Below are 24,445 nucleotides of genomic sequence, written 5' to 3'. Positions count from 1 at the left end.
CGACCTTTACCAAACAGACCTACTTCATTTATTTCGTGAAGTAAGATCTGCCTCCTGCACCTGCGGAGGGAGGGGGCACAGACCACGCTGGGGAACCCGCTGCAAAGCCTGGCCTTCAATGGCTCCAAGCACCAAGACAAAACCCAAAAAAGGCTACGCTGGACCAAGAGGCAGCGACAGCGTCCCTGCGAGCAGGGCTGACAAGAAATGGAATGGGAAGGGCAAGGGAGACGGGGCCCGGCTGCCCGCAAGAAATGGAATGGGAAGGGCAAGGGAGACGGGGCCCGGCTGCCCGCAGTTTATGGAATGGGAATGGCAAGGGAGACGGGGCACGGCTGCCCGCAGTTTATGGAATGGGAATGGCAAGGGAGACGGGGCACGGCTGCCCGCAGTTTATGGCGCCGGGCCGGGGCAGCCGCAGGCCCCCCGGCCCTCAGGGCCGCCCTCAGGTTTCGCTTTCGCCTTCACCGCCTTTCCCAGAAGTCACGTGACGCCCCCGCAGCCCGGGAACGCCCCCGGCCCGCCCCCGCGCAGGCGCACTGGGGCGCGCGGCTCCCCGGGCGCAGCCGGCACCGTGACAGCGGCGAGCCGGACCGAGGTGAGGGGAGCGGGCGTGAGGGGCCGGGGGTGGTGCGGGCGCTGCCCGCGCCTCGGGGGCTGGCGGGGTGCATGCCCGGTGTAACTAAGGCTGTCCCTTCCTCAGACTGCTTCCCTGCCCGCGGGATACCCGCCGAGCATTGCTCTTTGGTGTCACTGCACCTGAGGAAACAGGTGTCTCACACAGGTCTTCGTTCCTGGCAGGGACGCCCCTGCTCCTCTGCCGCATCCGCTCTCCTCGAGTCCTCGCTCTGCACAGCTCACCCTCGCCAGCCCTGCCCTGCCCGGAGCGCTCGAAGCGGACCCCGGTGCCCAGCACGGCTCTGAGCTCTGCCGAACAGGTGCGCTGCTCCCCCCGCGCCCTCCGCTCCCCAACCCCGCCGCACGGATCGGCCGCCATCCCCGGGAAGGGCAGGAAAGGAGGTAGAGGAGGGCCAGGAAGGGGTCCTGGGGTGCAGCGGGTGGCGAGAGGGGCGATCAGGCGCCTCTGCTCAGCCCTGGCGGGGCACATCTGGAGCGCTGTGTCCAGCTCTGACATCCTCGGTACAAAACACGAGGAGCTACCGGAGAGGGTCCAGCAGAGGTCACAAAGATGATGAGGGATCTGGAGCACTCTCTTACAAGGAGGGGCTGCAGGAGCTGGACTTGTTTAGTCTGGAGCAGAGAAGAATGAGAGAGGATCCCATCATTACATATAAATAACTCAAAGGCAGGTGCCAAGAGGATGGTGCCAGACTCTTTTCAGTGGTGCCCAGCTACAGGATGAGAAGCAGTAGCCACAAACTAAAACACAAGTTCCACCTCAACACGAGGAAGAACTTCTTTACACAGAGTGGCAGAGCACTGGAACAGGTTGCCCAGGGAGGTCTTGGAATCTCCCTCTTTGGGACTGCTACAGCACACTCAAATGCTGTGTTAGCTGTAATCTGAAAAGTACACACTTCAAAAGCCTCCAAGCCCTCACTTGGAACATAACATTTTTAACTCCTTTGCTTCTCACACCTAGCACATGCCACTCAGCAGCTGAGGGCACTGGCATATAAGAACTGAAGGATTTGGTAGGAAGGGGCATAGAAGATAGAAGATAGTCCTTCACCCTGATGCTGCCCTGTTCTTTTGGAAGGGTCTTATAGGCAGCCATTAAGAAGCAAAGATGTGAGTGGATTTGCATCTCACCACTCACATTCTCAGCCTGGGCCGTTCCTTGGATGTATTTTTACGTGCCATTTCCACTACAAGCTGACGACCTGCAGCTTAGAAGGCTGAGGTGCTTCTAGAGACCATCCTTCAGAGCTGAAGCCATTCTCACAAAAGTGTTGGGACTGAGAGAAGCCGTTCTGCACAGTCTGAGTTCATTTAAGCACCCTGTATCTGCTGCACAGCTTGCTTGAATTTAGACTGAAAATAGGATAATGTGAACTAAAAAATAGAAAAAAAATTTTCCAGTACTTCTTCATTTAAAGTGATTTGAGATGTAGTCTTTTTTCAGAGCAGGCAGGTGTGGACACAAATAACAACTGAAAATGGGCACTTGGAGGGGTCTCTAATTTTTCACTCACACTCTGTGCTGGGGAGTACATCTGCACAAGCGAAAGGTGGTATTCCACATTCAGGATCTTAATTATGCATGTACAGGTATCAGACACACAGGTCCTCATTCCCATACTTGCTAAGCAAGAGAGCAGTAGCAATACCCTAAATACCATGAAAATGGGTTCAGACGAAAAAAAAGAAAGCACCACACAGCCACTCACTAACTTCCCCTCCTCCCTACAAGGTGGGATGGGGAGAGAATCAGAAAGGTAAAAGTGAGGTACATTATGGGCTGAGATAAAGACAGCTTAACAGGTAAAGCAAAAGCCATGAACACAAGAGAGCAAAAGGCAGGAATTCAGCCATCCAGGAAAGCCAGGCTCCATCACACCTAACAGTGGCTAGGGGAGACAAACACCATCATGCAAAATGTCTCCCTTTCCTCCTTCTCCTTCCCCAAGCTCTATGAGCTTGATGCCACATGGTCTGGAATGTCCCCTTGGTCAGCTGGGGCCAGCTGTGTCCCCTCCCAGCTCCTTGTGCACCCCGAGCCTCCTCACTGGTGGGGTGAGGAGCAGAAAGAGCCTTGATGCTGTGTAAGCCCTGCTCAGCTGTGACAAATCATCCCTGTCTTACCAGCACTGTTTCCTGCACAAATCCAAAACTAGCTACTGTGAACAAAATAAATCAGCACATCCTCCAACTTTGTCAACGTTCATGAAAACTTCAAATTAGTTATTTTTCACCACTTCAGTCCAAATACTACTTCAACATTTACGCTGACTTTTTTTTTTTTAACCCCTGTCTCAGAATGTCTCAGTGGTACCAACTACAGCAGCTTGATTCCAAGTTTTTGGAGCAAGTTCACCAGCTCTATGATGACAGCTTTCCTATGGAGATCAGGCAGTACCTGGCACAGTGGCTGGAAAACCAGGATTGGTAAGCCCAGAAATTAATCAGGCTTTGGCTTGTGTGATAAGCAGTGCCCTCAGAAGTGCAGTTACAGGCAGAATGCTGGGGAAGCAAACTGCTGGGTGATCCTTTGCTGGCAGGATGCTTCAGTAGCTGTGTGGGTGCTGCAGCCCCTCTTCAGGGCTATCCAGGACTGATACCTGGAGTAAGTGTCCTTGCTCATCATGTTCTCAGTGGTCTGGAACAAAAGTGGCTGTTTTATGACCAATTACTACCTTGTTAGCATCAGTCTCTCACTCTTGAAAGACTCTGAACTTCTGCCAGACTTTCTGTGGAATGTCTTCTCTTTGAGGGGTGGTACAACATGCACACACAGGGTCACTTTGAGGCACTGATGTGCATGGAATGAGTAAATGAATTTGAACAGAATGTGGCAAAAATAATAGAGAAGCAACATTTCTGCATCAAGGAAAGTCAGTTAAGAGAATGAAACTGGCTTACATTTGAAGGCAATTCTCAGTGCTTGCATCTTCTACAACCGGATTGGGGATTAAAAATCAAGTACACCTGTATATACATGTATTTTTTTTGGCTCTTGTGTTGTGTGTTTAACCCAATCATGCTTTATATGATTCCAGGGAACATGCAGCCAACAATGTATCATTTGCTACACTGTTATTCCATGACCTGCTGTCACAGCTTGATGATCAATTCAGTAGATTCTTGATAGAAAACAACTTTTTGCTGCAGCACAACATAAGGAAAAGCAAACGTAATCTTCAGGTACGCCTGGGTTATCTGTACATCTACACATCTATATGTTATCTATATATCTACACATGTCCTTGATTTGCTTTAGTGCAATTGGATACCTCTAAGCACCTACTCTGCTGTGAGGGATTTTCACAGAGGATGTGTGAGAATCCTGATTTAAAAGCCAGAATTCAAGTGTTGCTGCATTTTTGTTTTGAATTGCTACAGTTAGAAAGTTACAGTTTAATTCTCAGCACAATTACAGTTTGAGAACTCTAGGAAAAAGAAAACCCCCCAGGTAGCACCATCCTGAGCAGGGCAGTACTCAATCACAGCACATTTCATCTTTGTGTGCAGGTAAAACGATAAGGTGGAGTTTGCATCCAGCCTGGACTGTGTGTTAAACCAGAAGCCATAACAAGGTGTGGGGGGTGGCTCTTGAAAGATGAGCTCTCTAGGACTGTAGGGTACTATCCCACAACTCCTAGGAGTGTCTCTGACCCTTGTAATCCTGGAGCAGGCTATGACCAGTGTGTTCCCTGAGGCTCACACTAGGGTCATACCCTAATTTTTTTTTACCAGTCTAAAAATTACTAAAAGACAAGAAATTATGTGTATGGACTTTATCAATAAACTGTGTCTCTAATGCTAGGATAACTTCCAAGAAGACCCAATACACATGGCAATGATCATCCACAACTGTCTGAAAGAAGAGAGGAAAATACTGAACTGTGCCCAGGAGTGCAATGAGGTAACAGTCTTGAAATACCTGCTGCAGTTCTATCTTCCCTTGCCTATTGTTTGGGACAAGGGAAGTGGATGATGACTGGCAGGGGAAACAGGCTATCCTCTCTCTGCCCAATAAGAGGTTCCTTAAAAAAAGAGAAGAGTGAGCACTGATATGTACCAGCTGGAGAACACTGATCTGTACCAGCTGGACAGCATAGCTCTTTTCTGCTGAGTGAAGCATTTGGAGGATAAATGGCCAGGAAATAATTGTTATCCATTGAGTGACGTAAAAGCTATGCTGGTTGTTTTAGTGCTTCTTTAGTACAATGTAGCCTGATGTGCCAATTGGATTTTATTTTAATAATTAGTGCTTAACTCATATGTCTAGTAAGATTTTTGGTTTGTTTTTCTGCACTTTACTCCCCAGTTTACTCTCTATTAAGCAGCTGAGCATGCTTCTTTGGACTTTCTCCTTCCCAGTTGTCTCCAAGTATTTCTTTCTAATTTTGGTGGTCTTTTTTAACTGAAGCCCTTTTCTTTCTTCTGTATTATAGGTAAAGCTTTATCATAATTAGTGCTTAACTCATATATCCGGTAAGATTTTTGGTTTGTTTTTCTGCATTTTACTCCCCAGTTTACTCTGTTAAGCAGCTGAGCATGCTTCTTTGGACTATCTCTGGAAAAATGATGCATCATTCTCCTTCCCAGTTGTTTCCAAGTATTTATTTCTAATTTTGGTGGTGTTTTGGGGTGTTTTTTAACTGAAGCCCTTTTCTTTCTTCTGTATTATAGGTAAAGCTTTATCTTCTTCATAATCTGTTCTCCAGCTTCTCACCTTTTTTTTGCCTTTGCAAGAACTGTTTTGCAATAAAAATTCCACAGTGGGGAAAGGCATGCAAAATGTATAGATAGCTGTAATCCACTTATGTAGAAAAGTGATGACTAACCAAGCATGTTAATTTCCAATGTGGAAATACCTCAGTTCATAGCAAGGCTTCGGATGTGCAGCGTGGGAAGAGCACTTGGGCACAGCTTTCAACAAGGGGCCCCTGGCAACAGCGTCCAAAGCAGCTGCTCTAAGAGTGTGACTCTGAGGGAGCCCCTGTAGCTGCAGCACAGCTGCTTGGTCCTGGCAAGTGACATAAAGCACTGGCTGCTGCCTTTCCAGTATGCAATAAACATGGGTCATCAAAAAGGGAAGGGGAATTACAGAATGGTTTGGATTGGGAGGGACTTTAGAGATCATCTACCTTCCTCTAGACTGGGTTTCTCAATGCCCAATCCAGGATGACTTAAATGCATGATGGGGGACCTTTGGCAGTTCACCAAAATAAATACTTTGTTTCTTTCAAATTCACCTGAATTTGATTTTTTTTTATACTACAAAATTTTAGTATGATTCATCAGAACAAGCCACGCTTCCTTAGGTTGTTTGTCAACAAATGTCACTCATTTACAGTACTGAAAAAAGTTATGGGTCACTCTGTTTGGACTTGTTCTGCTTCTTCCCTCAGATGGAAGTAGGGAGTGTACAGAACACTGCAACTGGGATGCCAGACAAGCAGAAGGAGCTTGATGCCAAAGTCAGGGCTATAAAAACCAGTGTTACAGTAAGTATAATACAGCTTTTCTCAGTAGTGTTTGTTAATTCACAGATGCTGAAAATTAGACTTGATAAAATGGCAAATAAAAGTAAGGTGGGGTTTTCAAGTCTATAAACCAGGGATTTCCTGAGCATTAGAAGTACCTTGTGCCTAAACTTTAGGAGCAAAAGCATTTTACCCATCTGAAATACTAGCAACTGAGGGAAAAAAACCTCTTAAATCATAACTGACCAGTTTCTTGCTAACTAGAAGATGTACTTTTTTGGTTTTTATCATATAGATGTTTGTCTTAATAAATACAGTGACAATAGAAAGCTTTTCTCCAAATAATAGTACATCAGAATTTGAAAGTTTAAAATGCTGTGGCTGTTCCAAGTTACACCACTGTAGCCTAGGTTCTCCTAAACTCTGTGAACTTACATGGCTTGACCACAAGGCCATTTCCATACTTTATAATTAACAGATTTCAGTTAGTTTTGAAGGAAGAGGGGTGAATAGAAGGTGATTAAATTTAGAAATATTTCCTGTTAGTGCAGGAACAGGCATGGCTACAAAACTGGACTTCATGTCTGTCAGGGCTGGTACCAGGCAGTTCCTAATCAGATCAAGTCTTGCATTACTTGAAAATGTTAAATAATTGTTGCCACCCTCACTTGTGCATTACAGGATGTGGAGCAGGACATCAAGGCATTAGAGGATATGCAAGATGAATATGACTTCAAATGTAAAACCCTGCAGAACAGAGGTGAGTCATTTTTCAAGGACAATCCCCTATTGTATATAGTTTGTCAGAGTAAACTGCTCTTTATGCCAGGGCACTGAGCCTAATGATAACACAGCCAAATTTACTGGTAATGTCCCTTGTTGATTAACTCTGCTTCACACTGAAACCTAAATTTCTGCATCTGTCTTTTCTTCTAAGAGAGTCTCCTTGTTAACACAGCATTCCTTTGCCCTCTACATCTCTTTGCCACTAGAAGTAGCAAACCCCGTAGGCTCTGTGACCATTCAACCATACATTTAATTAGTGATCTTTCACAAATGCCAAACTAACTTTAGGTTTTGTAGGCTCTTGTGTACCAAGGAAAACACACAGAGTCTACACTGGTTTTGTTATACAGCTCTGTCTCTGTTGTTGAATTCTTTGTTCCAGAAAAGGCTTTAGTTTCTAACACAACTTGGCAGAGCTGACTGTCCCTTAGAACAGGGACATTTTCAGAAGTTACTAAGGGAAGCACTAAGCCAGCATCTTGCTTTTTGTATTTGTTCCCTTCTCACCTCAGCATTTCCCCCACCCATCCTTCAGCACTCCTTCAGCCTCACATTCACAATTTGGACTTATTTTACAGAACACGAGTCCAATAATATGTCTCAGGAGGAGTACAAGAAAGAGCAGCTGAACCTCCAGCACATGTTCTTATCACTGGACCGCAAGAGAAAGGTAGCATTCAAGTTTTCTTTCAGAAGTCAGCAGCTCTTCATCTTAAGCAGATGCTCATTTTCATAGAATTGACATAAATTAGCAGTAGGAAAGTTTTTTTAATATGTCAGTTGAACTGAGATATTTGCAGAGTTTTGCAAAACAGATGAGCACTAGATAAAACAGTACTTAATTCTTCTGTATGAAGTATTTCTAATAAGCAGGGTAATCTCATATTCTGTGTAGGAGGTGGTGAATGAGATAGTGCAGCTGCTGCAGAGCACAGAGCACACACAGGCTGCCCTTATTAACGAGGAGCTGGTGGAGTGGAAGCACAGGCAGCAGACAGCTTGCATTGGTGGGCCACCCAACGCCTGCCTCGACCAGCTGCAGAACTGGTAAGTCTTTGCAAGACCACATTTAAGCCATGTTATGGAGGAACACCACATCTAGGAAATATACTGATTCTTTATATGGTCCCTTTTCATTCTGTCTTAGCACAACTGCATTCATTTTATTACCTCACACGTTTCCATTGAGCACAAAGTGTGCTCCAGGCACTGCCACATCCTCAGGGACAGTCACCTGGCTGGTGCCTCTGCATTAGTACAATAATATAATAAAGTACAATAAAAACCTGCTGAAAGTAATAAGATCATGTCAATTGTAGGTTCACCATTGTTGCTGAAAGCCTACAGCAAGTTCGTCAGCAGCTCAAGAAGCTTGAGGAACTGGAACAGAAGTTTACCTACGACCCTGATCCCATCACAAAAAATAAACAATTTCTGCAGGACCTAACACACAAGCTTTTCCAACAGCTCATCCAAAGGTAATAGACCATAAGGATCTATTTGTGTTGCTATGAATAAATAGATGAAGAACACCTTCCCTACAGTTCCCTCAGTATTTTCTACATAGTATCTTTTCATTTTCCAAGGTTTTCCTAAGTTTGTCAAACATTAAACTGAATTACTGGTTTTGAGATTTACCCCATCTAGGATTTCCACGGGTTCAGGCCTATGGAAAGGGTTTATGCTCAGTCATTATTTAAGTTAGCAGGAGCTTTGCTGCAGTACACATTGATTACACAGTCAAACTCTTAGTCTGTTAGTCCACTTCTCACTTCAAGCTTCAGCCCTGCAAAGTTCAAGTGAAGAGAGGCAAGAAACAATCTGCATCAAGCTGTACCCAAAATAGATACACACTAGATTCTCCAGTCCTTTGTCCCTGGACACATCATCTTTGCCTCCAGCAGGGGAAGGCCAGCTCTGCCTCTCTACCACCTTTTTGATGCAAGTTACTGCAGCTGGTAGTTGCCTCACATAAGATCAGAGATCTGTTCTGTAAACACACAGTAGACACAAATTTGGGGTGTATCAAAACAGGTTAGCCCCAAAAGTTTGTTTCATTGGGTTAGCTGGCCCTCATCAAATCCCCTGCTAGTGTATCCATGCCTTGGGCATGTATTGTTACACAGCACTCGCTGTAAGAATTCAGGAAGCCCTGAGAATGGCAAACAAAGCAAAACTCCTCACTTGCACCATGGTAATTACAGCAGTGTTTCCTTGCTCTTTGATTTCAGAGGAGTGTAATGTAGCAATCTCCCTCCTCAAGTCATCAATGTATTGCAGAAAAGCCAACACTTACAAAACCACTACTTCTAACCCCATTGTAACAACTGAAAGGAACTGAGTCACACACCTCTATGTAGATTGAAGCTGAGTGAATAAAGTGTATAGTATCACTGGTAAATCAGCATTCTTTTAAAGTTCTCTTTTATATGGTTTCTTATTTAAGAGCAGTACAGCTAAATCATAGTGCCTTTAACCTGTTCTTCCCATAGCTCCTTTGTGGTGGAGAGGCAGCCTTGCATGCCAACACATCCTCAGAGGCCACTAGTCCTGAAGACAGGAGTGCAGTTCACTGTGAAGCTGAGGTATGCTTTCCCCTTTCCCTGTTCCTTTTTTGTGGTAAGGCTTTCCTGTCACTGGCTTCCTGCAGCCAAGAGATTGCACAGCCTGCCCTGCAGCCCCGGGCTGAGGCAGGAGGAGGGAAGTGCCAGGGGCAGGGGCTTTCTTCTGGCAGAACTTAGCTCACATCCAGCTTTTACCATTTCCCAGAAGTGGGGTGTACCAAGTGTGTAACAAACTCAACCAAACAGCAAGAACACACATGCAGAGCACTTTGTCATGCCAAAGAGTAGCTCATTTGCCCATTTAGTTTTATCTCTAAATGCTGTCTGGTATGGAGCAAGCTTGGAGCCTGCATGTGGCCCCTGAGTGTGCTGAAATATCTGTGGTAAGCAACACAATAGAAGAGAACCCTTATTTTTCAATTGCTGACGTTAAAAAAAATACTTCTCTTTCCAGATTGCTGGTGAAACTGCAGGAACTGAACTACAATCTGAAAGTGAAAGTTTTGTTTGATAAGTATGTCGCATTTATTTTATCTCTCTTGTGTAATGGTAAACAGTTCCCACACTGAGAAACCCAAGAGCAGTCACATTAGAAGTGTTGAGTAGGCCAGCAGCAGGCTGGTTCTCCATGGCAGAAGGTACATCCTGCCCTTTTCCTTACCCACTCCCTTGCTCTAACTCTCTCTCTACCACCACAGACATGTCACAAAGTGCAGATGGCCTCAGCTTCTCACCATCAGCTCCACAGAGGAGAGCTCACTACTGCTAAATCAGACATGGGGCAGCACCTGGGCAGCAGCCACTGTGCTGGGGTGTTTCACCTGGATTAGCATGAGGTGGCAGAGTGGAATTGGACTCCATCATTTCTAGCCACATAATTCAGTCATCTCTAGAATCCCTTCCTTTTTGGGTAGAGTCTAGTAAGGAATAAAGTTACCCTCAAGCTGCCTTTGAATAAGGGATGTAATCTGCCTACCTGTAACATATGACATCTTCTCAATCAGAGAAAAAAAATACAATACCAATCTTTTGTATTTTGTAAGGAATTCAGGTAAGTTTTGCACTTACTTCAAGGGCAGGGAAAGAAATGTGACAGGCTGTCCAAAATAATGACAAGGACTGTTCTTTCAAGAAAGCAAGTGGGGTTTTATCTTCCCAGCCAAGTAATTTTGTTCACTTGAAATAGCTCTAGGGTCCAGAAACTTGCATAGAATAGTAAAAAAGTAAAAATGAATTCTTATGTGGCTGTGGGAGGGGAGTCTTTGAGAAGTGCACTAGATAAAATGCAACTCATTAAAATTCCAAATGCTGGGAAAACCAATTCAAGTGATGCAACAATTTATTCAACGAGTTTAGAGGCAGATTTAGAGTGGCAGAGCTATATTTTCTTCCTCAGAGCAAGAGTTAAAATCTTTATAGTAAAAGAAAGTACTTCTTTTGATTATAAAGCCCCCAGAGCAATATCAAGCCTCAGTAAAACAAAAACTGTGTAGCACAATATTTATTTTGACTGCTTTAATCAATTGCCTCATCTATTGCACAAGAATTTCACAAAAGCATTTTACCAGTTCTCAGTCAGCACTGTCAGCTACTAAAACTTGCACCTTTTCTGTGTCTTTGGCAGAATCTTTAAAAGATTATTTTGTCCTTTTTTTTCTTGACAGAGATGTAACTGAGAAGAACTCGGTCAAAGGGTATGTGGCGTCAGAGTTTGATATGTTAACATTAGGTTCTTTCAATGAATGAGAGATTTAATTACATTTTCTCTCTCTTTGTGTAGGTTCAGGAAATTTAATATTTTGGGAACAAACACAAAAGTAATGAACATGGAAGAATCTACTAATGGAAGTCTTGCAGCAGAATTCAGGCACTTGGTAGGGGGTTGTTTTTTTCTTTCTATTACTGATACAGCCACTTAATTTTTTAGTAGGGCATGGTAGGAAGGAAACAAATTGCTTTTGTTATTGAAATCATTATTCATTTTTTATTTAAAGAGGAATGGTGATTATCTCTCCTTTTTTCTGTCATTTAAAAAATTTTTTTTGCCTGTTTTCAAAATCAGAATCAATCAAAATGTGATTGCTTGTCACTGAAAAAGGGACAGAAATGCAAAGAGTATTTGCTGCCATACAGCTTATGCTGCAATGGGTTCTTGGGAGAAGGAAGTTTAAAAAGCCTACAAAGGCTGGTTTGGGCCTTTCAGAGGAAGGTCCATAGGTGGGGAAGTCTGGAATAGTTTAAAGAGCTTTGAGTCTGGAAGATGAAAATTGTCAAGGAGTGCACAGCTGCAAGAGAGTCAGTGCCTTTGGCAGGCCATGGGGCACTTCTGATCTGCAGATTGTGAGGGAACACTTTGGTTCCATCTCTGCAGCAGGAGAGTAAAAATGCAAGTCCAGAACGAGGGAACATGGAACTCTACCTTCATTGTCCAGAACTGAGGCTGCCTAGAGTTTGTCATCCGGTTCAGAGGGATACTTTGATAAATCAGTATTCCATGTGATCCTGATTTCCTACTGCTTCTGTTCTTAAAAGGCCTTTTGCATAAAGGCAATGCAATATCTTTTTTTCACAGATGAGCAGTTTATAAAAGGGTAGTAGTTATCTAGCATATTCCTTTAGCTCCCACACCTTAGAACCAAATAGAATCAGACACCAGTGCAGCAAGTTTGCATACAGTTGAGCAAGTGGAGCTCTTCCACTTCCAGTTGTGGCTACCATAAACAAGTGACAGGCTTTTTGTTCATTTGCAGCAACTGAAAGAACAGAAAAACACAGGGAGCAGAACAAATGAGGTAAGCAGCACTAACCTTTCCTTTGCCAAGTTTTAGCATAATACTAACAAGGCATTCATTTAAGACAATGCTCTCTGCTCAGACACATGTGAGATGAAAGATCATAGGAGAGGAGTTCAGTGTTTTTACAAAGTGATTCATGTAGAAAGAGTCTGCAAGGAGAGCTACTGCCAGAACGGCAGTGAGGGACTCTCCCACACTGGCATCTGCCTTTAACAGGGTTTCTTGGCAAGCACAGATTTTTCTATGGCTTATAGTAGCCAAAAAACTAAAAAAAACATGCCTGGAGAGGCAGTTTTAAAAAGTCAGCACTGTCACTGTGACTTTGACCTGTAAGCTCTTACTGAGGTCTAGTGCATGTGACCATGGGCAGAAAAAGGTTTTCCTCATGATAAAGCACCATACTTCACCCTAGGAATTTAAAGTCCCTGAAAACTTTTCCTATATTTTTTTAAGGGTCCTCTGATTGTAACAGAAGAGCTTCACTCTCTGAGTTTTGAGACACAGCTGTGCCAGCCTGGTTTGGTAATAGACCTGGAGGTAAGTCTTAGATCAAACAGATGGACTTGAGTTGCTGTGTGTCACTTGTGCTGACAGTCTTAACTTTATCTCTTTTTTTCTTGTTCTTTTTTTGTTGTTTTTTTTTTTTTTAAGTCCTGGGATATCACGTACTTTCAGTTATTTCAAATTATGGGAATGACACTTCACAACAACTCTGTATAGACACAGAAAGAGAATTCTGTCAGATCTCTGGGTAAATACAAATAGATGTGCTTTGCAAAATGTCTGATACCTAGAGGGCTTAAGCCACAGGGTTGGTTATCAGTTTACATTTATTTCAGAAGTAGTGTGCTATGAACTCTACTGTCACTATCAGTGCTGTGATAACTGACACTAAATGAAAGTCTTTATTAGACAAAAATCACCCAAGTCTTTCCAGTATTTCCTCATACTTTCTCCCCTACATACAAATTTCTATAGAAAAAGTCAAGATTATGCAAGCAGGGAATTAAAACGGAAATGGGTGTGTGGATAATGTCAAGGAGGATTGTGGCAACAGTGCAGGGTAACCTGTTTCCTTTTGTGCCCCTTTCAGACCACATCCCTTCCCATTGTTGTGATCTCAAATGTGAGTCAGCTTCCCAGTGGATGGGCTTCTATCTTGTGGTTCAACATGCTGTCTACTGATCCCAAGGTATTTGCAAGAAAAAAAGATGTTTTATCAGGTACTACGTCTAATTTTCAAGCATTATTTGCAAGTGGCTGCTGCATTTTAGCTCTGCAGATGACTCTTAATGAGTTTCAGGTGTAGAGAGGGGCAGTGACTTCCCTGACCTAAACAATGTTTGAAACCCACATAAGGGCAGTGTACATGTATTGAGGATATACAGCACACAGGGATAAGCCAAATGAACATTCAAGAACTCACTTAGGTGCACTTGAGTAATCCACCAATTCTGCCTGCTGGGAGAAGACCTGTCCAGGGCCCCAGAGATTGCTTTTGCTGGTAAAGAGTGCCTGCAAGAATAGCTGCCTGCTTCTGCAGAGCTGCCTCAAGCTGATATCCATTCTTAAACCTGGAGCTTCTTTGGGCAATACAAAAATTCAAGTGGCATTCCTAAATTAATGTTTGTTAACTATAGCTTGTATTTTTCTCTTCCATTCTAGAACCTGTCCTTCTTTCTGAATCCACCTTGTGCAAAGTGGTCCAAGCTTTCTGACGTTCTGAGCTGGCAGTTTTCTTCTGTAACAAAGAGAGGACTGAATGCAGATCAGCTGAGCATGCTGGGGGAGAAGCTTCTTGGTAAGGTCTGCTTTCATCACAGATGGCCTGTCTCAATTGAAGCTAGTTCTGCACCTTTTCCTGCAACCCATTTTAAATTTTCCTTTCCTCTCACAGCTTTCCCCCTCCTACAATGTAACTTTGTAGCAATGAAGCATTTTCCATTTTTTAGTATGGCAGGGTTTGTAAATGAGATCATGTCACAAAAAAAAAATCTGGTGTTCTAACTTGGGAGTTTTATGCATTACAGCAACACAGACTGGGCCTAATTCTGCCTTTTGAACTAACACTCATGTTTAGTCAGTCTGTGAAGTGGATGTTTCTTGGCATCTCTTGGTTGGTTTTTTTTTTAAATCCACCTCCATTCATTTTAACTTTATGCATGCCCCCAGCTACAGTGGGGATTCACTCTGCATAAACAAACACAGTTGCAGCATACAAACACTATCAAACTGCTAAAGAATATCAAACTGAATTATCTCCCACATGAGTGTCCTTAATAAAAGCCTCATCAGCCATAGGTTTTGTTTCCAAACTCCCTGCAGTTTGCCTGAATAGGCAGGGCACTTGACACAGCTACTGATTTTACACAGTAGACTCTAGATGAAAAATACTGTTGAGTCAGTATATTTCACCAACCTTAAGTTTCAGGAAAAAAAATTGTATTTAAAGGCATATGAGATTCATGTGTCTAGGTGGCAAGTACAGCATTCTACTCTCTAATTACCCCAAGACATAAGATCTGACAAAAAGCTGTTAATTTATTAGATTCCTTTTCAAATTTCTATAAGGAAATTTTTTTTTTGTTTGTTTAATTAACAAACATAAAGAGACCAATGATATATTTATATGTCAGATTTGCATTTCAGAACTACAGGGGTTTTGTTGAGCTCTGGTTGGGCTGCTACTTAAATCTTATTTCTATAGATAAAAATATTACCCAGCTGAAAAAAGTCCTGGTTGCTGAACAGGATTCCTCAGTGCAAGGAGACAGAACCAGCAGGGTGCCAGGGCACAACCTGGCTGCTGTTTTTGCAATGGAAAGTTGACAGAATCTTCATCTCTTAACACCAGCAGTATCAGTAACAAGCTCCCTAACCCAATTTATTTTTAGAAAAATGACAGAGAAGATCATATTTATGGGAAGCCATAGCATGATCTTTAATGGGAAGAATCTGGCTCTGACTACAGTCAGGGTCTGCAAAGCTCCCAGCTACTGTAGGCCCAGGATAGGATTTTTCTTTGTGGCTTGGATATGGTTATGAAACACTGTGGATATACAAAGAAGGCTGAGGGAAACAATTGCAACAGGAATAAGCTGAGTCTGTGGTTGGGGTAGACTTAGGAGTCAAGAGTTTCTGGGGCACCAGCCTGCAAATCACCAGAATCAAGGTAGGAAACTGCTTAATCTTAGAAAGATGCTGCAGGGTCTGCTGAGCCTGCAGAGGAGCTTGTGGGCTGCAGTCTTCTTGCTGTGCTGGCAAGAGCTGTGCAAGGATTCAGTTTCCTTCCTGGAAGCATTTTGAAGCTGGCAGGTGTTTGGTGCAGCACAGAACATGTCAGGATGGATTGGTTCCCATTACACAAGGGCTGCTCACACAGGTTGGGATACTGTAAAACCTCCCAGAGGGGAGCTTGGCAGCCTCCCCTGCAGTAGCTGTGGAAGCACAGCAGCCTGCTCTTCCTTTTCTTTCTCAGTCCAACAGCTGCTTTCCCAATAAACACTCAGAACCTGGTTTCCTAAATACTTTTAGCCTAAGTAACTCCTGCAACATGACTGAAGTCAAATTTATTGTGTTCAGGGCCAACAAATGGAGGACCTCAGGATGGCCTTATTCCATGGACAAGATTCTGCAAGGTATGCACACAGTTTTAAAAACTGTGATGGAAGAGGGATCTCATCTTGCTTTATTGTGGGTTTTGTTTGGGCTTTTTTTGTTTGTTTTCCCCTCAAGGTGCCTACTTTTCTAGTAGCATCCCCTAATTATTATAGGCCTTACATGGTCATGGGAGGCTTTGGTGGTGAGGTTAAAGTAGCAGCAGGAAGAAAAAGAGCTTGCAATGGGAAGGAGTAGATTTTGAGACTGGTCTTGATCGTGTAAACTCCTTAGGAAAAAAAAAATCTATCTTTCAAACACAGCATCTCCATTATTATTAATGCAGCTGCTATTCACAGAATAGCTATTAGAGAAGATGTAAAAGATGTAAACAAAAAACAGCAAGATGAACAATTCTCCTGTATCTTAGTGAAGGACATTCCCCAGACCATGGAAAACTGGATCAGGGTGAAGATTAACACAGGGTGACCAAGGGGGTCAGTACATGGAATTTCACAACCCTGGCTGAAGCAAGACAGGAAGACTCTTCACATTTTTTTTTCAACTTTAGAGCCTAAGCTGATATAGATAAGTAGGAGATCACAGCCAGGAGCAGACTCCAGGGGAAGAGCAAGGCTACAAGTGCCCTACAAGCACTCTAATTCATTGATACAGAAGCCTCATGAGAAATTAAGATCCAGATCTCAACAGAAAGTGTCTCCAAGGTCTTCTGCTAGCCAGTCCAGTCAAAAACCCCCATGACATGGGTTTGAATGTCCTACAACTCCAACAGGGATAGCACCCAGGATATCCCTATTGGCACAAGAGCCTTTTATCTGCTCTTAGACCAGGGTTGTTGCATGTGAGAGGTGATGGATCATATATTTATGGCTACTGGAGGCTCAGACAGGCATTTTTACTCATGTCTCATTATCCTTGTTCTCCCCTCTCCCGTCCCTGCCTTTCCATATTCTGAATTTCAGGAAAATTTGAATGATAAAAATTTCCCCTTTTGGCTGTGGATTGAGGGAATCCTGGAGCTTATTAAGAAACATCTCCTGTGTCTCTGGAACGATGGGTAAGACCTTAGTGAATTTAAAGATGTGATCCTTGTCTCAGACTTCACTTTTAGGCTGGCAATTGCACCCTCAGGGTGCAGAGGGTGGATCTTGAAACCGGAAAAATCTCAAGCAAATGAATTCCAGTAGTGAGGAATCCTCTGATGAGGTAACTGCTAAAAGCAAGAACGCCAAGTTGTCCCATTTTAGTCACAGAGTAGGGCTTTGGATGTTAGATTAGATTTTGTTTTTGCCACTGTAAGTCGGTTCTTTCTACATCCTAGAACATAGCCAAGGAAAACTGAAGCACAAGGAAGTATAAGTCCTAGTGATATTCATTTTAAAAACCCAAAACCCAAACTCCCTGCCCGAAGAGAGTTACTGTGAGCTGCCTGGAGGTGGCAGCAGCCAGACTCGGAATGCCTGTGCCTGCACCGTGTGCCCAGAACCCGGCCGACTTCACTGATTTTTTAAGAGTATTACCGAGTAGAAGGACTCTGCCAGATGGGAACACAGTTCCATTTGCCCTTTAATACTGGTTTAGTAAACTTTTCATTCTGGGATTTCCGATTTTGGATGTAATTCAGCCCAAACTAGGCTTATCCAAAGTCACAATCCTGTGTTTGAGCTTTAGCCACATTATGAAACCTCATCAAACAGCACACTCAGTATCCTGGTATCTCACACTTCTGCAGGACCTACAGCAGCTTTGGCTTGCTGCATTCAGCAGTGGGCTTCACATTTTTACCACCCAGCTCCAGAAGAGTTCTGTCAAAGCCCTGTGCAGTACAAGCCTTGTTTCCCTGCCCCAAACCTCCCCCCTTTCATTGCTGCAGTGCAGTGGGAATATTTATAACCATTACTGAAGCAGAGTGGCAGTTCTGGGATTGAGATTATGTGTGGATTTGGTACAGACTTGAATAGCAGAGACTCCCCTTACATACAAAAGGGTAAATACAACCTCAGGAACACTTGCCTTTCTTCATACTTGAGAGATAGGAAGGCAAAAGACTTCCCTTACACACAAGATATTGACTACTGAACACATTTGTTACCTAAAGCATGGCATTTAAACCATACAAAACACAACACTCAACAATCAAACCCCCAAACCCCATAAAACAGGACAACTTACAGCATCTGAAACTCTAAGCAAAATTATGGTTGTTTAGAGGTTATATGTGCAAAACCCATTTTTCCCTAACTTAATGCACTCAAGGACAGTCATAGTACTCAAAAGATCATTATTAATGGAGTACTTTAATGAATAAGAAACAGAGAAAACCTTTGGGGGAAAAATAAACAGCCAGCAAAAGCAAAATGCCAAGCAACAAACCAACCAAAACCAAATAGCTGGGGCTTGGCCAGGGTCATACCCTGGTACTGACTTGAACAACTCCCTCCCCAGCAGATCAATCAATCTCTTACAATTACCACCCTTGTCCATGCAATAACATTTGCTGAGCACAGTGAATAAGTCACAAAAGTTTAACAGTTCCTGTAGAAAACAGGCTTAAGGCCCAAAGCAAACCCCACACCTGTAAGAGCACAATCTGGCAGCCAGCAAAGTTTGTTTCATCAGCCAAAAAGGAGAAACAATTATCCTTTAGCATATTTTGGACCCAAGACTGGCTGCTAGCTGGGATCTGACCCTGTTACACACATGTAATGCCACTTTGGCTCCCACAGCCCAGCTTTGACAGCAAAATGGACAATCCTTTTTGTTCCAAGTTCAGAAAGATGTTTGGATAAGCCCCCAGGCCGAAGTGAGAGCGCTGTGGGGAGCTGTGGTGATTCACAGCTGCCACGAGGCATGAATCACCACCTGACTGCAGCCAGGCAGTGCTGCTGCCAGCTGTCCACAGGACAAAGCCTTCTGTGAGGCTTTCACCAGAACTGCAGCTCTTTTAAGTCAAGGAAAGCTTTTTAGTTCTCCTAGCTAGCACAGCACAGCTTGGTTTTTATGTTGGGGGAGGGGGGTAACTCAGCTCTTTCTTTTCAACATTACAGCTGCATTATGGGCTTCATCAGCAAAGAGAGAGAACGTGCTCTGCTGAAGGACCAGAGCCCAGGAACATTTTTATTGAGATTCAGTGAAAGCAGCAGGGAGGGAGCAATCACCTTTACCTGGGTAGAGGAATCTCAGAATGGTAAGTCAGCAACAGAGAACCTTTGCTGATCTGCTTGCATCAGAACAAGAAGTCTTTGAGCCCTTCTCCTCCACCCTGAGGAGCAGCACAACACCCCTGGCAGCAGCAGGGACACACCATACTTGGGGCAACTCAAACCACACAATCAGTTGATCAAGATTTCAGCTAGGACAAGTAGCACTTCACAGGTCCTGCTTCTGACCTGGAAGCTCAAGGAAAGGAAAGGAAAAACTGCCCAGACTGTCTTCCCTGCCTCCGTAGGCTCTCTCCCAGCCTTTAGTACACACACAATTGCATCTCCTTCCAAGCCCAAATGCAACTTTTTTCCCTTCCTTCCCACACTCCCCATAGATAAATTACATACTCACTTTATTTTCCAAGTAGCTCTCCTTCCTCCCCTTGTCCAAATGGATCAATGAAGAGCTTGCTTCTGCAGTGAGCTGGCCTAGTTTCTCATCCTCCCTTAAGGAATCCTGGAGGCACCACAGCTGCAGGAAGTTAAAACCTCCCTTGTACCCAGTCAGGGCTCTCCCCTTATCCCACTCAATACACAGCCCCACCTGCCAGTGTGGGGCAGCTGTTGACACTTCACTGTGATGAGCCCAAAACCAGCAGCAGGTGGAAGAGAAACTGCTGAGTGTACTTGGGTGACTTCTTTCTCTTGGCTGCCTTCATACCTGAGACATCCAAAAGTTAAAAGAAGGTTGATTGATAGTATTTGCAGCATTCAGGAAGCATTATGTGTCTCTCCTGGTGATTCATAAAAGTGGTGTATTTGGATCAAACTCCCTAATAGGCAGCAGAGTTTGAATTACATAATTAGGAAGAAGGTTAAAAAGGCAGCACAACCTAAATTACTTAATGAAATACTGCAGTTAATTTCCATGGACGAGTCACACCAGTCATTGTGAATACAAACCACACCAAGAGCCATCAGTGTGCTCCCTCCATGCCTCCCTGCCCCACAGGACAATTGTGCTCCCTTTGCAGGCATTCAATACTTCCTGCAGCACCCTAGGTGTCGTCCAGGCAAGGCTTTTGCTCACATGAACTCTGAATTTGTTTGAAGTGGCTGCAGCTTTTCTGGATGCTTTCAGAAAAAAAATTTGTAGCCAGCTTTAAGAAAGTGCTGCTCCTCTCCTCTGCAGAGCCACAGTTCCACTCGGTGGAGCCCTACACCAAGAAGGAGCTGTCTGCCGTGACCTTCCCCGACATCATCCGCAATTACAAAGTGATGGCAGCCGAGAACATCCCCGAGAACCCGCTGCGCTTCCTGTACCCCAACATCCCCAAGGACAACGCCTTTGGCAAATACTACTCCAGGCCTAAGGAGGGTGAGTGCTGTGTGGGGCTGCTGCCTTGGAGCTTGGCTGCTTGTCCCTCAGCTGCTGGGGCATTGCACCATTTCTGTGGCGTGGAAAGAAAGGGAGCAGTTGGCCTGAATGCCTTGGCAGCCCGTCCCATGTTTATAGGTTAATGAAAGGTTTGTTTTTAAACAGGCACAACATGAGACCAAAAACTGAGCCCCCTGATTGTCACTGGCCCTCCAGCTCTTCTGTCACGTGAGCTGTTCCAGAAATGTAGGCTCCCACTAACAGCCCTGACCATGACTGGAGGGGTTTCTTTGCCATTTTCTATAGGAGAACAGGAAAAGTGACTAAAAATGGAATAAATTAACCATAGTGCTGTAAAATGCATGACAGAGAGACTTGCACATTATCTGGGTCATAGGCTGTATTTTTGGTACAATAAAGGTAAAAATGTGCGTAACCCTGCTGAAAAAAAAAACCCCACAAGCTTTTTTTCTCTCTCCTTGAAGCACCAGAACCAATGGATTTGGATGGTCCCAAGGGAACTGGCTACATCAAGACTGAGTTAATCTCTGTATCTGAAGTGTAAGTTCTCACAAAAATGCTGGATTTTAAAAAACTGATCATAAGATTTTAGTTGTAGTTCATGTCTCTTCATACTGCTTAAGCTGTAGGTGCCCCTGTGAAGTCTTTCCTCTTTGAGATCTGATCACAACACATTAATGTGCTGCTGTGTTCAAAACACCATTTTTATGCAAAAAACCCTAGAAACTTGCAGGGAGTTGTACGGGCAAGTAATTTCTTGAAAAGCACATTCTCAAAGACTTGCTGGACTTTTTTGGTTGGGATGTACACCCCTGAGTAGTCTAAGTTTTCATTTAAAACCAGGCTGGCTTTGCAAAGCCTGGCCCTCCTCACAAGAGGCCTGGTGAGTGGCCCTGCAGGCCTTGGAGCCGGACAGGGTAGCCCAGCTGTGCCTCATTTCTTTGGTGACAGCTAATCCCTGCTCTTGTCCATCAGCCACCCTTCCAGGCTGCAGTCCCCAGAAAACCTGCTGCCCATGTCTCCCGAGGAGTTCGATGAGGTGTCTCGGATGGTGGACCCCGCCGAGATCGACACTGTGGTACGTGCCAGGAGCCAGCCTGCAGCCCCAGGCTTCAGCCAGAACTTGCTTTTCCCCTTTTTTTTTCTCCCTATCTGAGACATTCCTCAGATACTTAAGCAGAGAACACGTCTCTTCACAAGCACAGGAAAAGCTGGGGATCCAGAGTTAGACTGGGATTGCCAGCAGTTGTTTTTCAAACGTGTCTGCAGGGAGAAGGGTGAAGAACGGGAGAGCAAAGCTTCCTGTGTGTGGAGAGATGGAGGGGAGGAAGGAGTATCCCTGTAGTGCCTCTGGTGGGGTCTGAGCAGGAGTGCAGTTTGGAAGTGCTGCCCTGCTCGGGCTGGCGAGGTACTGCCTGTTAACAGAGCAGTGCTGTCCTGCAGGGTGTGCTTCAGAAAAAGAAAAATTAAAGTGATCCCCACCTCCCCACCCCGAGCAGCTGAATCCTGGTGTGACTGGGGCAGAGCATGGTCATGCTCTGTGGTTAGCAAGGCCTTGAGAAGCAGGGCTGGGCCTGTGCAATGGAGGTTTCCTTTTCTCCCTGCAGATGTGTACACATATCCAGCTGTGAGCTCTGGCTGTGCTTTCCCCGGCCGATCGCTTCACGCCTCCTGTGCTGCAGCCAGTGCCTCGGTGGCAGCACTTCACTTCTCTGGCTTCTCAGCCTGAAGGTCCTGCAGCAGTTTCAGCTGATGGGAATATCAACAGCAGCAGCCTGAGCAGCCTCCTTACATGCAAATCGTTGTTTAATTAGCAAGATACCCTGCACGTCTTTGTTTAATTAGCAAGATACCGTGCCAGATCGGAGGAAGAAGAAGGTGAGAATGTGAGCTCCTCAATAACAGTCATGGCAGAAACATGCATTCATTGTTTGAAGGAATTAGTTAAATGTTTCAAACAGTTAACTGTACATAGAAGGCTTCAAAGAAAAGCTGGTTCTTTTGCAGAGGTTCTGTTCAGAAAGCTTACACCTTGAATTTTTGTCAGCATCACAAAAGGGAAGCACTCCACAGACACCATGCCACACCAAAGCCACGTGCTGCTGAGGTCTGTTGTGCTTTTGGCTCTTCTGGGCATGGCCCATGGAGAGAGCAGAAGCCCAAAATGTTACCTGTATGTCATTTTCACAGTTTTCACAAGGCATAATCTTGTATAGGATGTTTAACACAGTCTTTCTTAAAAAAAGCATTTCTTAGGACACCACCTTCAAGCTGCATTGGCACATGCTGAGCTTGGAACCCAAAGTGTATAATCAAGACTAAAGCCTCTGCAGACTGCAGTCATCAGACAAAATCAGAACCTCCTCTTAGAAGGCTGCAAAAGGGATTGGTCTGTTTTTATTTACTGTGCCTAATCTGCCAAGGTGAGGATCTGGTCACCCCTATCTTTTGCAATAATACAGAATAATGTAGGTTATAACAGGTGGAATGGCACCCAGTTTTCTCATGCATTATGAATGAGGGCATTTATTTAACTGTTAATTTGAATAGCTAAAATACTTCACAGGTTTTGATAATGAAGTGGTTTTGTAATTAGGCACAGGAAAGTGAAGAAGTTGAAGTTTATCCAGAGCAATGGCTGCAGGATATGCAGTGTGCAGTACTTAAAGGATGACGCTGTGCTTCCAGCAGAGGAGGAGCAGGTTGGTTTCTCAGCACGTTTGAAGGCAATTAACAACTGTCGGTTAAGAGGCAAGGCTGTTCAGGCAGCTGCTCTCCTCGGAGGGCACCTATTAGTGCAGGCTGCTAATTAGCAGGGAGCTGAGCAGAGGGGCTGCAGAGCACTCGTGCTGCACCCCATCTGTCCAGGAACTCTGCAGGGGCCCTGCCTGAGCAGGGGTGGGACAAGGTGACCTCCAGAGGCCCCTCCAGACCCATCAGCTGCTGTTTGGGGAAAAAGGACTGCTTCAGTTTGGTGTGTTGTGCCAAGACAGCTGATGTGCCCCCTGAAAAAGCTTCACAGAAAAATTAAAGGACCTAGGGCATGTAACACATGTGTTTAAATGAAAGCATTGCAAACTGACTTATCTTTGGTGCCCTGGGTTACTGAGATTAACAGTGCTACAGGAAATGACTTAATGCTTTTATCTTGCTGTAACTAGCTGGATGTGTATCTGTTGCTAATGCAAAAATCAAGTTGTGTTTTATGCTTTGTATTCATGTTCTACAAGTCATTTTATTCTTCAGTTTTGCGGGACTTAAAGCAGTGGCCTTATTCACATTATGGCTTGGTCTTTCCATAGCCAGTAGTTCTAGAAGCAGTGACTTTTCCTCAATGGAATATTCTTTTATATATTTTAAATAAAAGGAACTGTCAGTTGCCACTTTTGTCCTCTCTCTCATGTTTTGGCTACTTCTATTATAAAGTGGATGTGCCAGGCAGTATTTTACTACTCTGTATCTCATTTTAAACTTGTTTGTGTAACTAAAGAGTTACAACTCTGAAGCCTGAGGCAGTATTGATGCTTTTAATTCTCTGCATTGTTGCAGGTCTGTCTGCACTGGAGTTCTTAGAAGGTGGCTATTACCTTTTTGTAATTGCTGCTTGTATCACTTCATTCATTTGTTTCCATCCCCACACAACCTTCAATAAACTGAACTTGAGTTTCTAATTGGAGTCCTCAGTAGGATAACTGATCCACGGCTCATCTTTGTGGGTTACCAAGCTCTTCTCTGGGGCCAGTAAGTGACAGAATCCCTAATCTCACACTTGTCAGGCTTTTCTGTGAACTGTACAGCCAGAAGAACAATAAAGGAAACTGTTGGTGTGATGAAGGATAGCAGAATAAGTCAAGAGAAAGCTAGACCTGTTCAGAGTACCTGACCAGAATTCCAGCATTAACAAAAAGCCATTAACCAGTGAAAGGACACAACACCAAAAAAATAAGAAAAACACTACTTTACAGAAATTCATTCTGATTTCCTGTGTGCTTTGCACAATGGAAATGACCAGAGTAGGTTTTCCAGG

General features: G+C 44.2%; 1 protein-coding gene across 2 annotated transcripts; it reads left to right on the top strand.

Annotated features, from left to right (window-relative positions):
- Positions 1 to 517: 517 nt before the first annotated feature.
- Positions 518 to 24,089, top strand: STAT1 (signal transducer and activator of transcription 1). Of its 2 annotated transcripts, XM_039728571.1 has the most exons (25): positions 518 to 598; positions 704 to 938; positions 2,941 to 3,069; positions 3,681 to 3,825; positions 4,448 to 4,546; positions 6,039 to 6,134; positions 6,795 to 6,873; positions 7,478 to 7,569; positions 7,795 to 7,946; positions 8,219 to 8,377; positions 9,392 to 9,484; positions 9,918 to 9,977; positions 11,128 to 11,157; positions 11,244 to 11,337; positions 12,214 to 12,255; positions 12,712 to 12,795; positions 13,352 to 13,450; positions 13,924 to 14,059; positions 15,841 to 15,896; positions 16,839 to 16,933; positions 18,924 to 19,063; positions 20,212 to 20,397; positions 20,883 to 20,958; positions 21,394 to 21,496; positions 22,026 to 24,089. In XM_039728571.1, exons 3-25 carry the CDS (start codon positions 2,942 to 2,944, stop codon positions 22,047 to 22,049), a joined length of 2,268 nt encoding a protein of 755 aa, XP_039584505.1. In that variant the 5' UTR covers positions 518 to 598; positions 704 to 938; position 2,941; the 3' UTR covers positions 22,050 to 24,089. The 2 variants fall into 2 exon arrangements, with proteins under 2 accessions (XP_039584505.1, XP_039584506.1); XM_039728572.1 differs by lacking the exons at positions 518 to 598; positions 704 to 938 and adding an exon at positions 973 to 1,020.
- Positions 24,090 to 24,445: the final 356 nt, after the last annotated feature.

The sequence above is a fragment of the Passer montanus genome, unplaced genomic scaffold (genome assembly GCF_014805655.1).
Source record: "Passer montanus isolate IOZ18808 unplaced genomic scaffold, ASM1480565v1 scaffold66, whole genome shotgun sequence".
NCBI lineage: Eukaryota > Metazoa > Chordata > Aves > Passeriformes > Passeridae > Passer > Passer montanus.
Note: the sequence above shows the minus strand (reverse complement) of the source record. Positions and strands in the feature narration are given on the sequence as shown.

Coding starts and splice junctions, on each gene's coding strand:
- STAT1 (XM_039728571.1), top strand. CDS start 2,942: ATGTCTCAGTGGTACCAACTACAGCAGCTTGATTCCAAGTTTTTGGAG. Junction 6,874..7,477: donor TAAAACCCTGCAGAACAGAG/GTGAGTCATTTT, acceptor CTTATTTTACAG/AACACGAGTCCAATAATATG. Junction 7,570..7,794: donor CACTGGACCGCAAGAGAAAG/GTAGCATTCAAG, acceptor TATTCTGTGTAG/GAGGTGGTGAATGAGATAGT.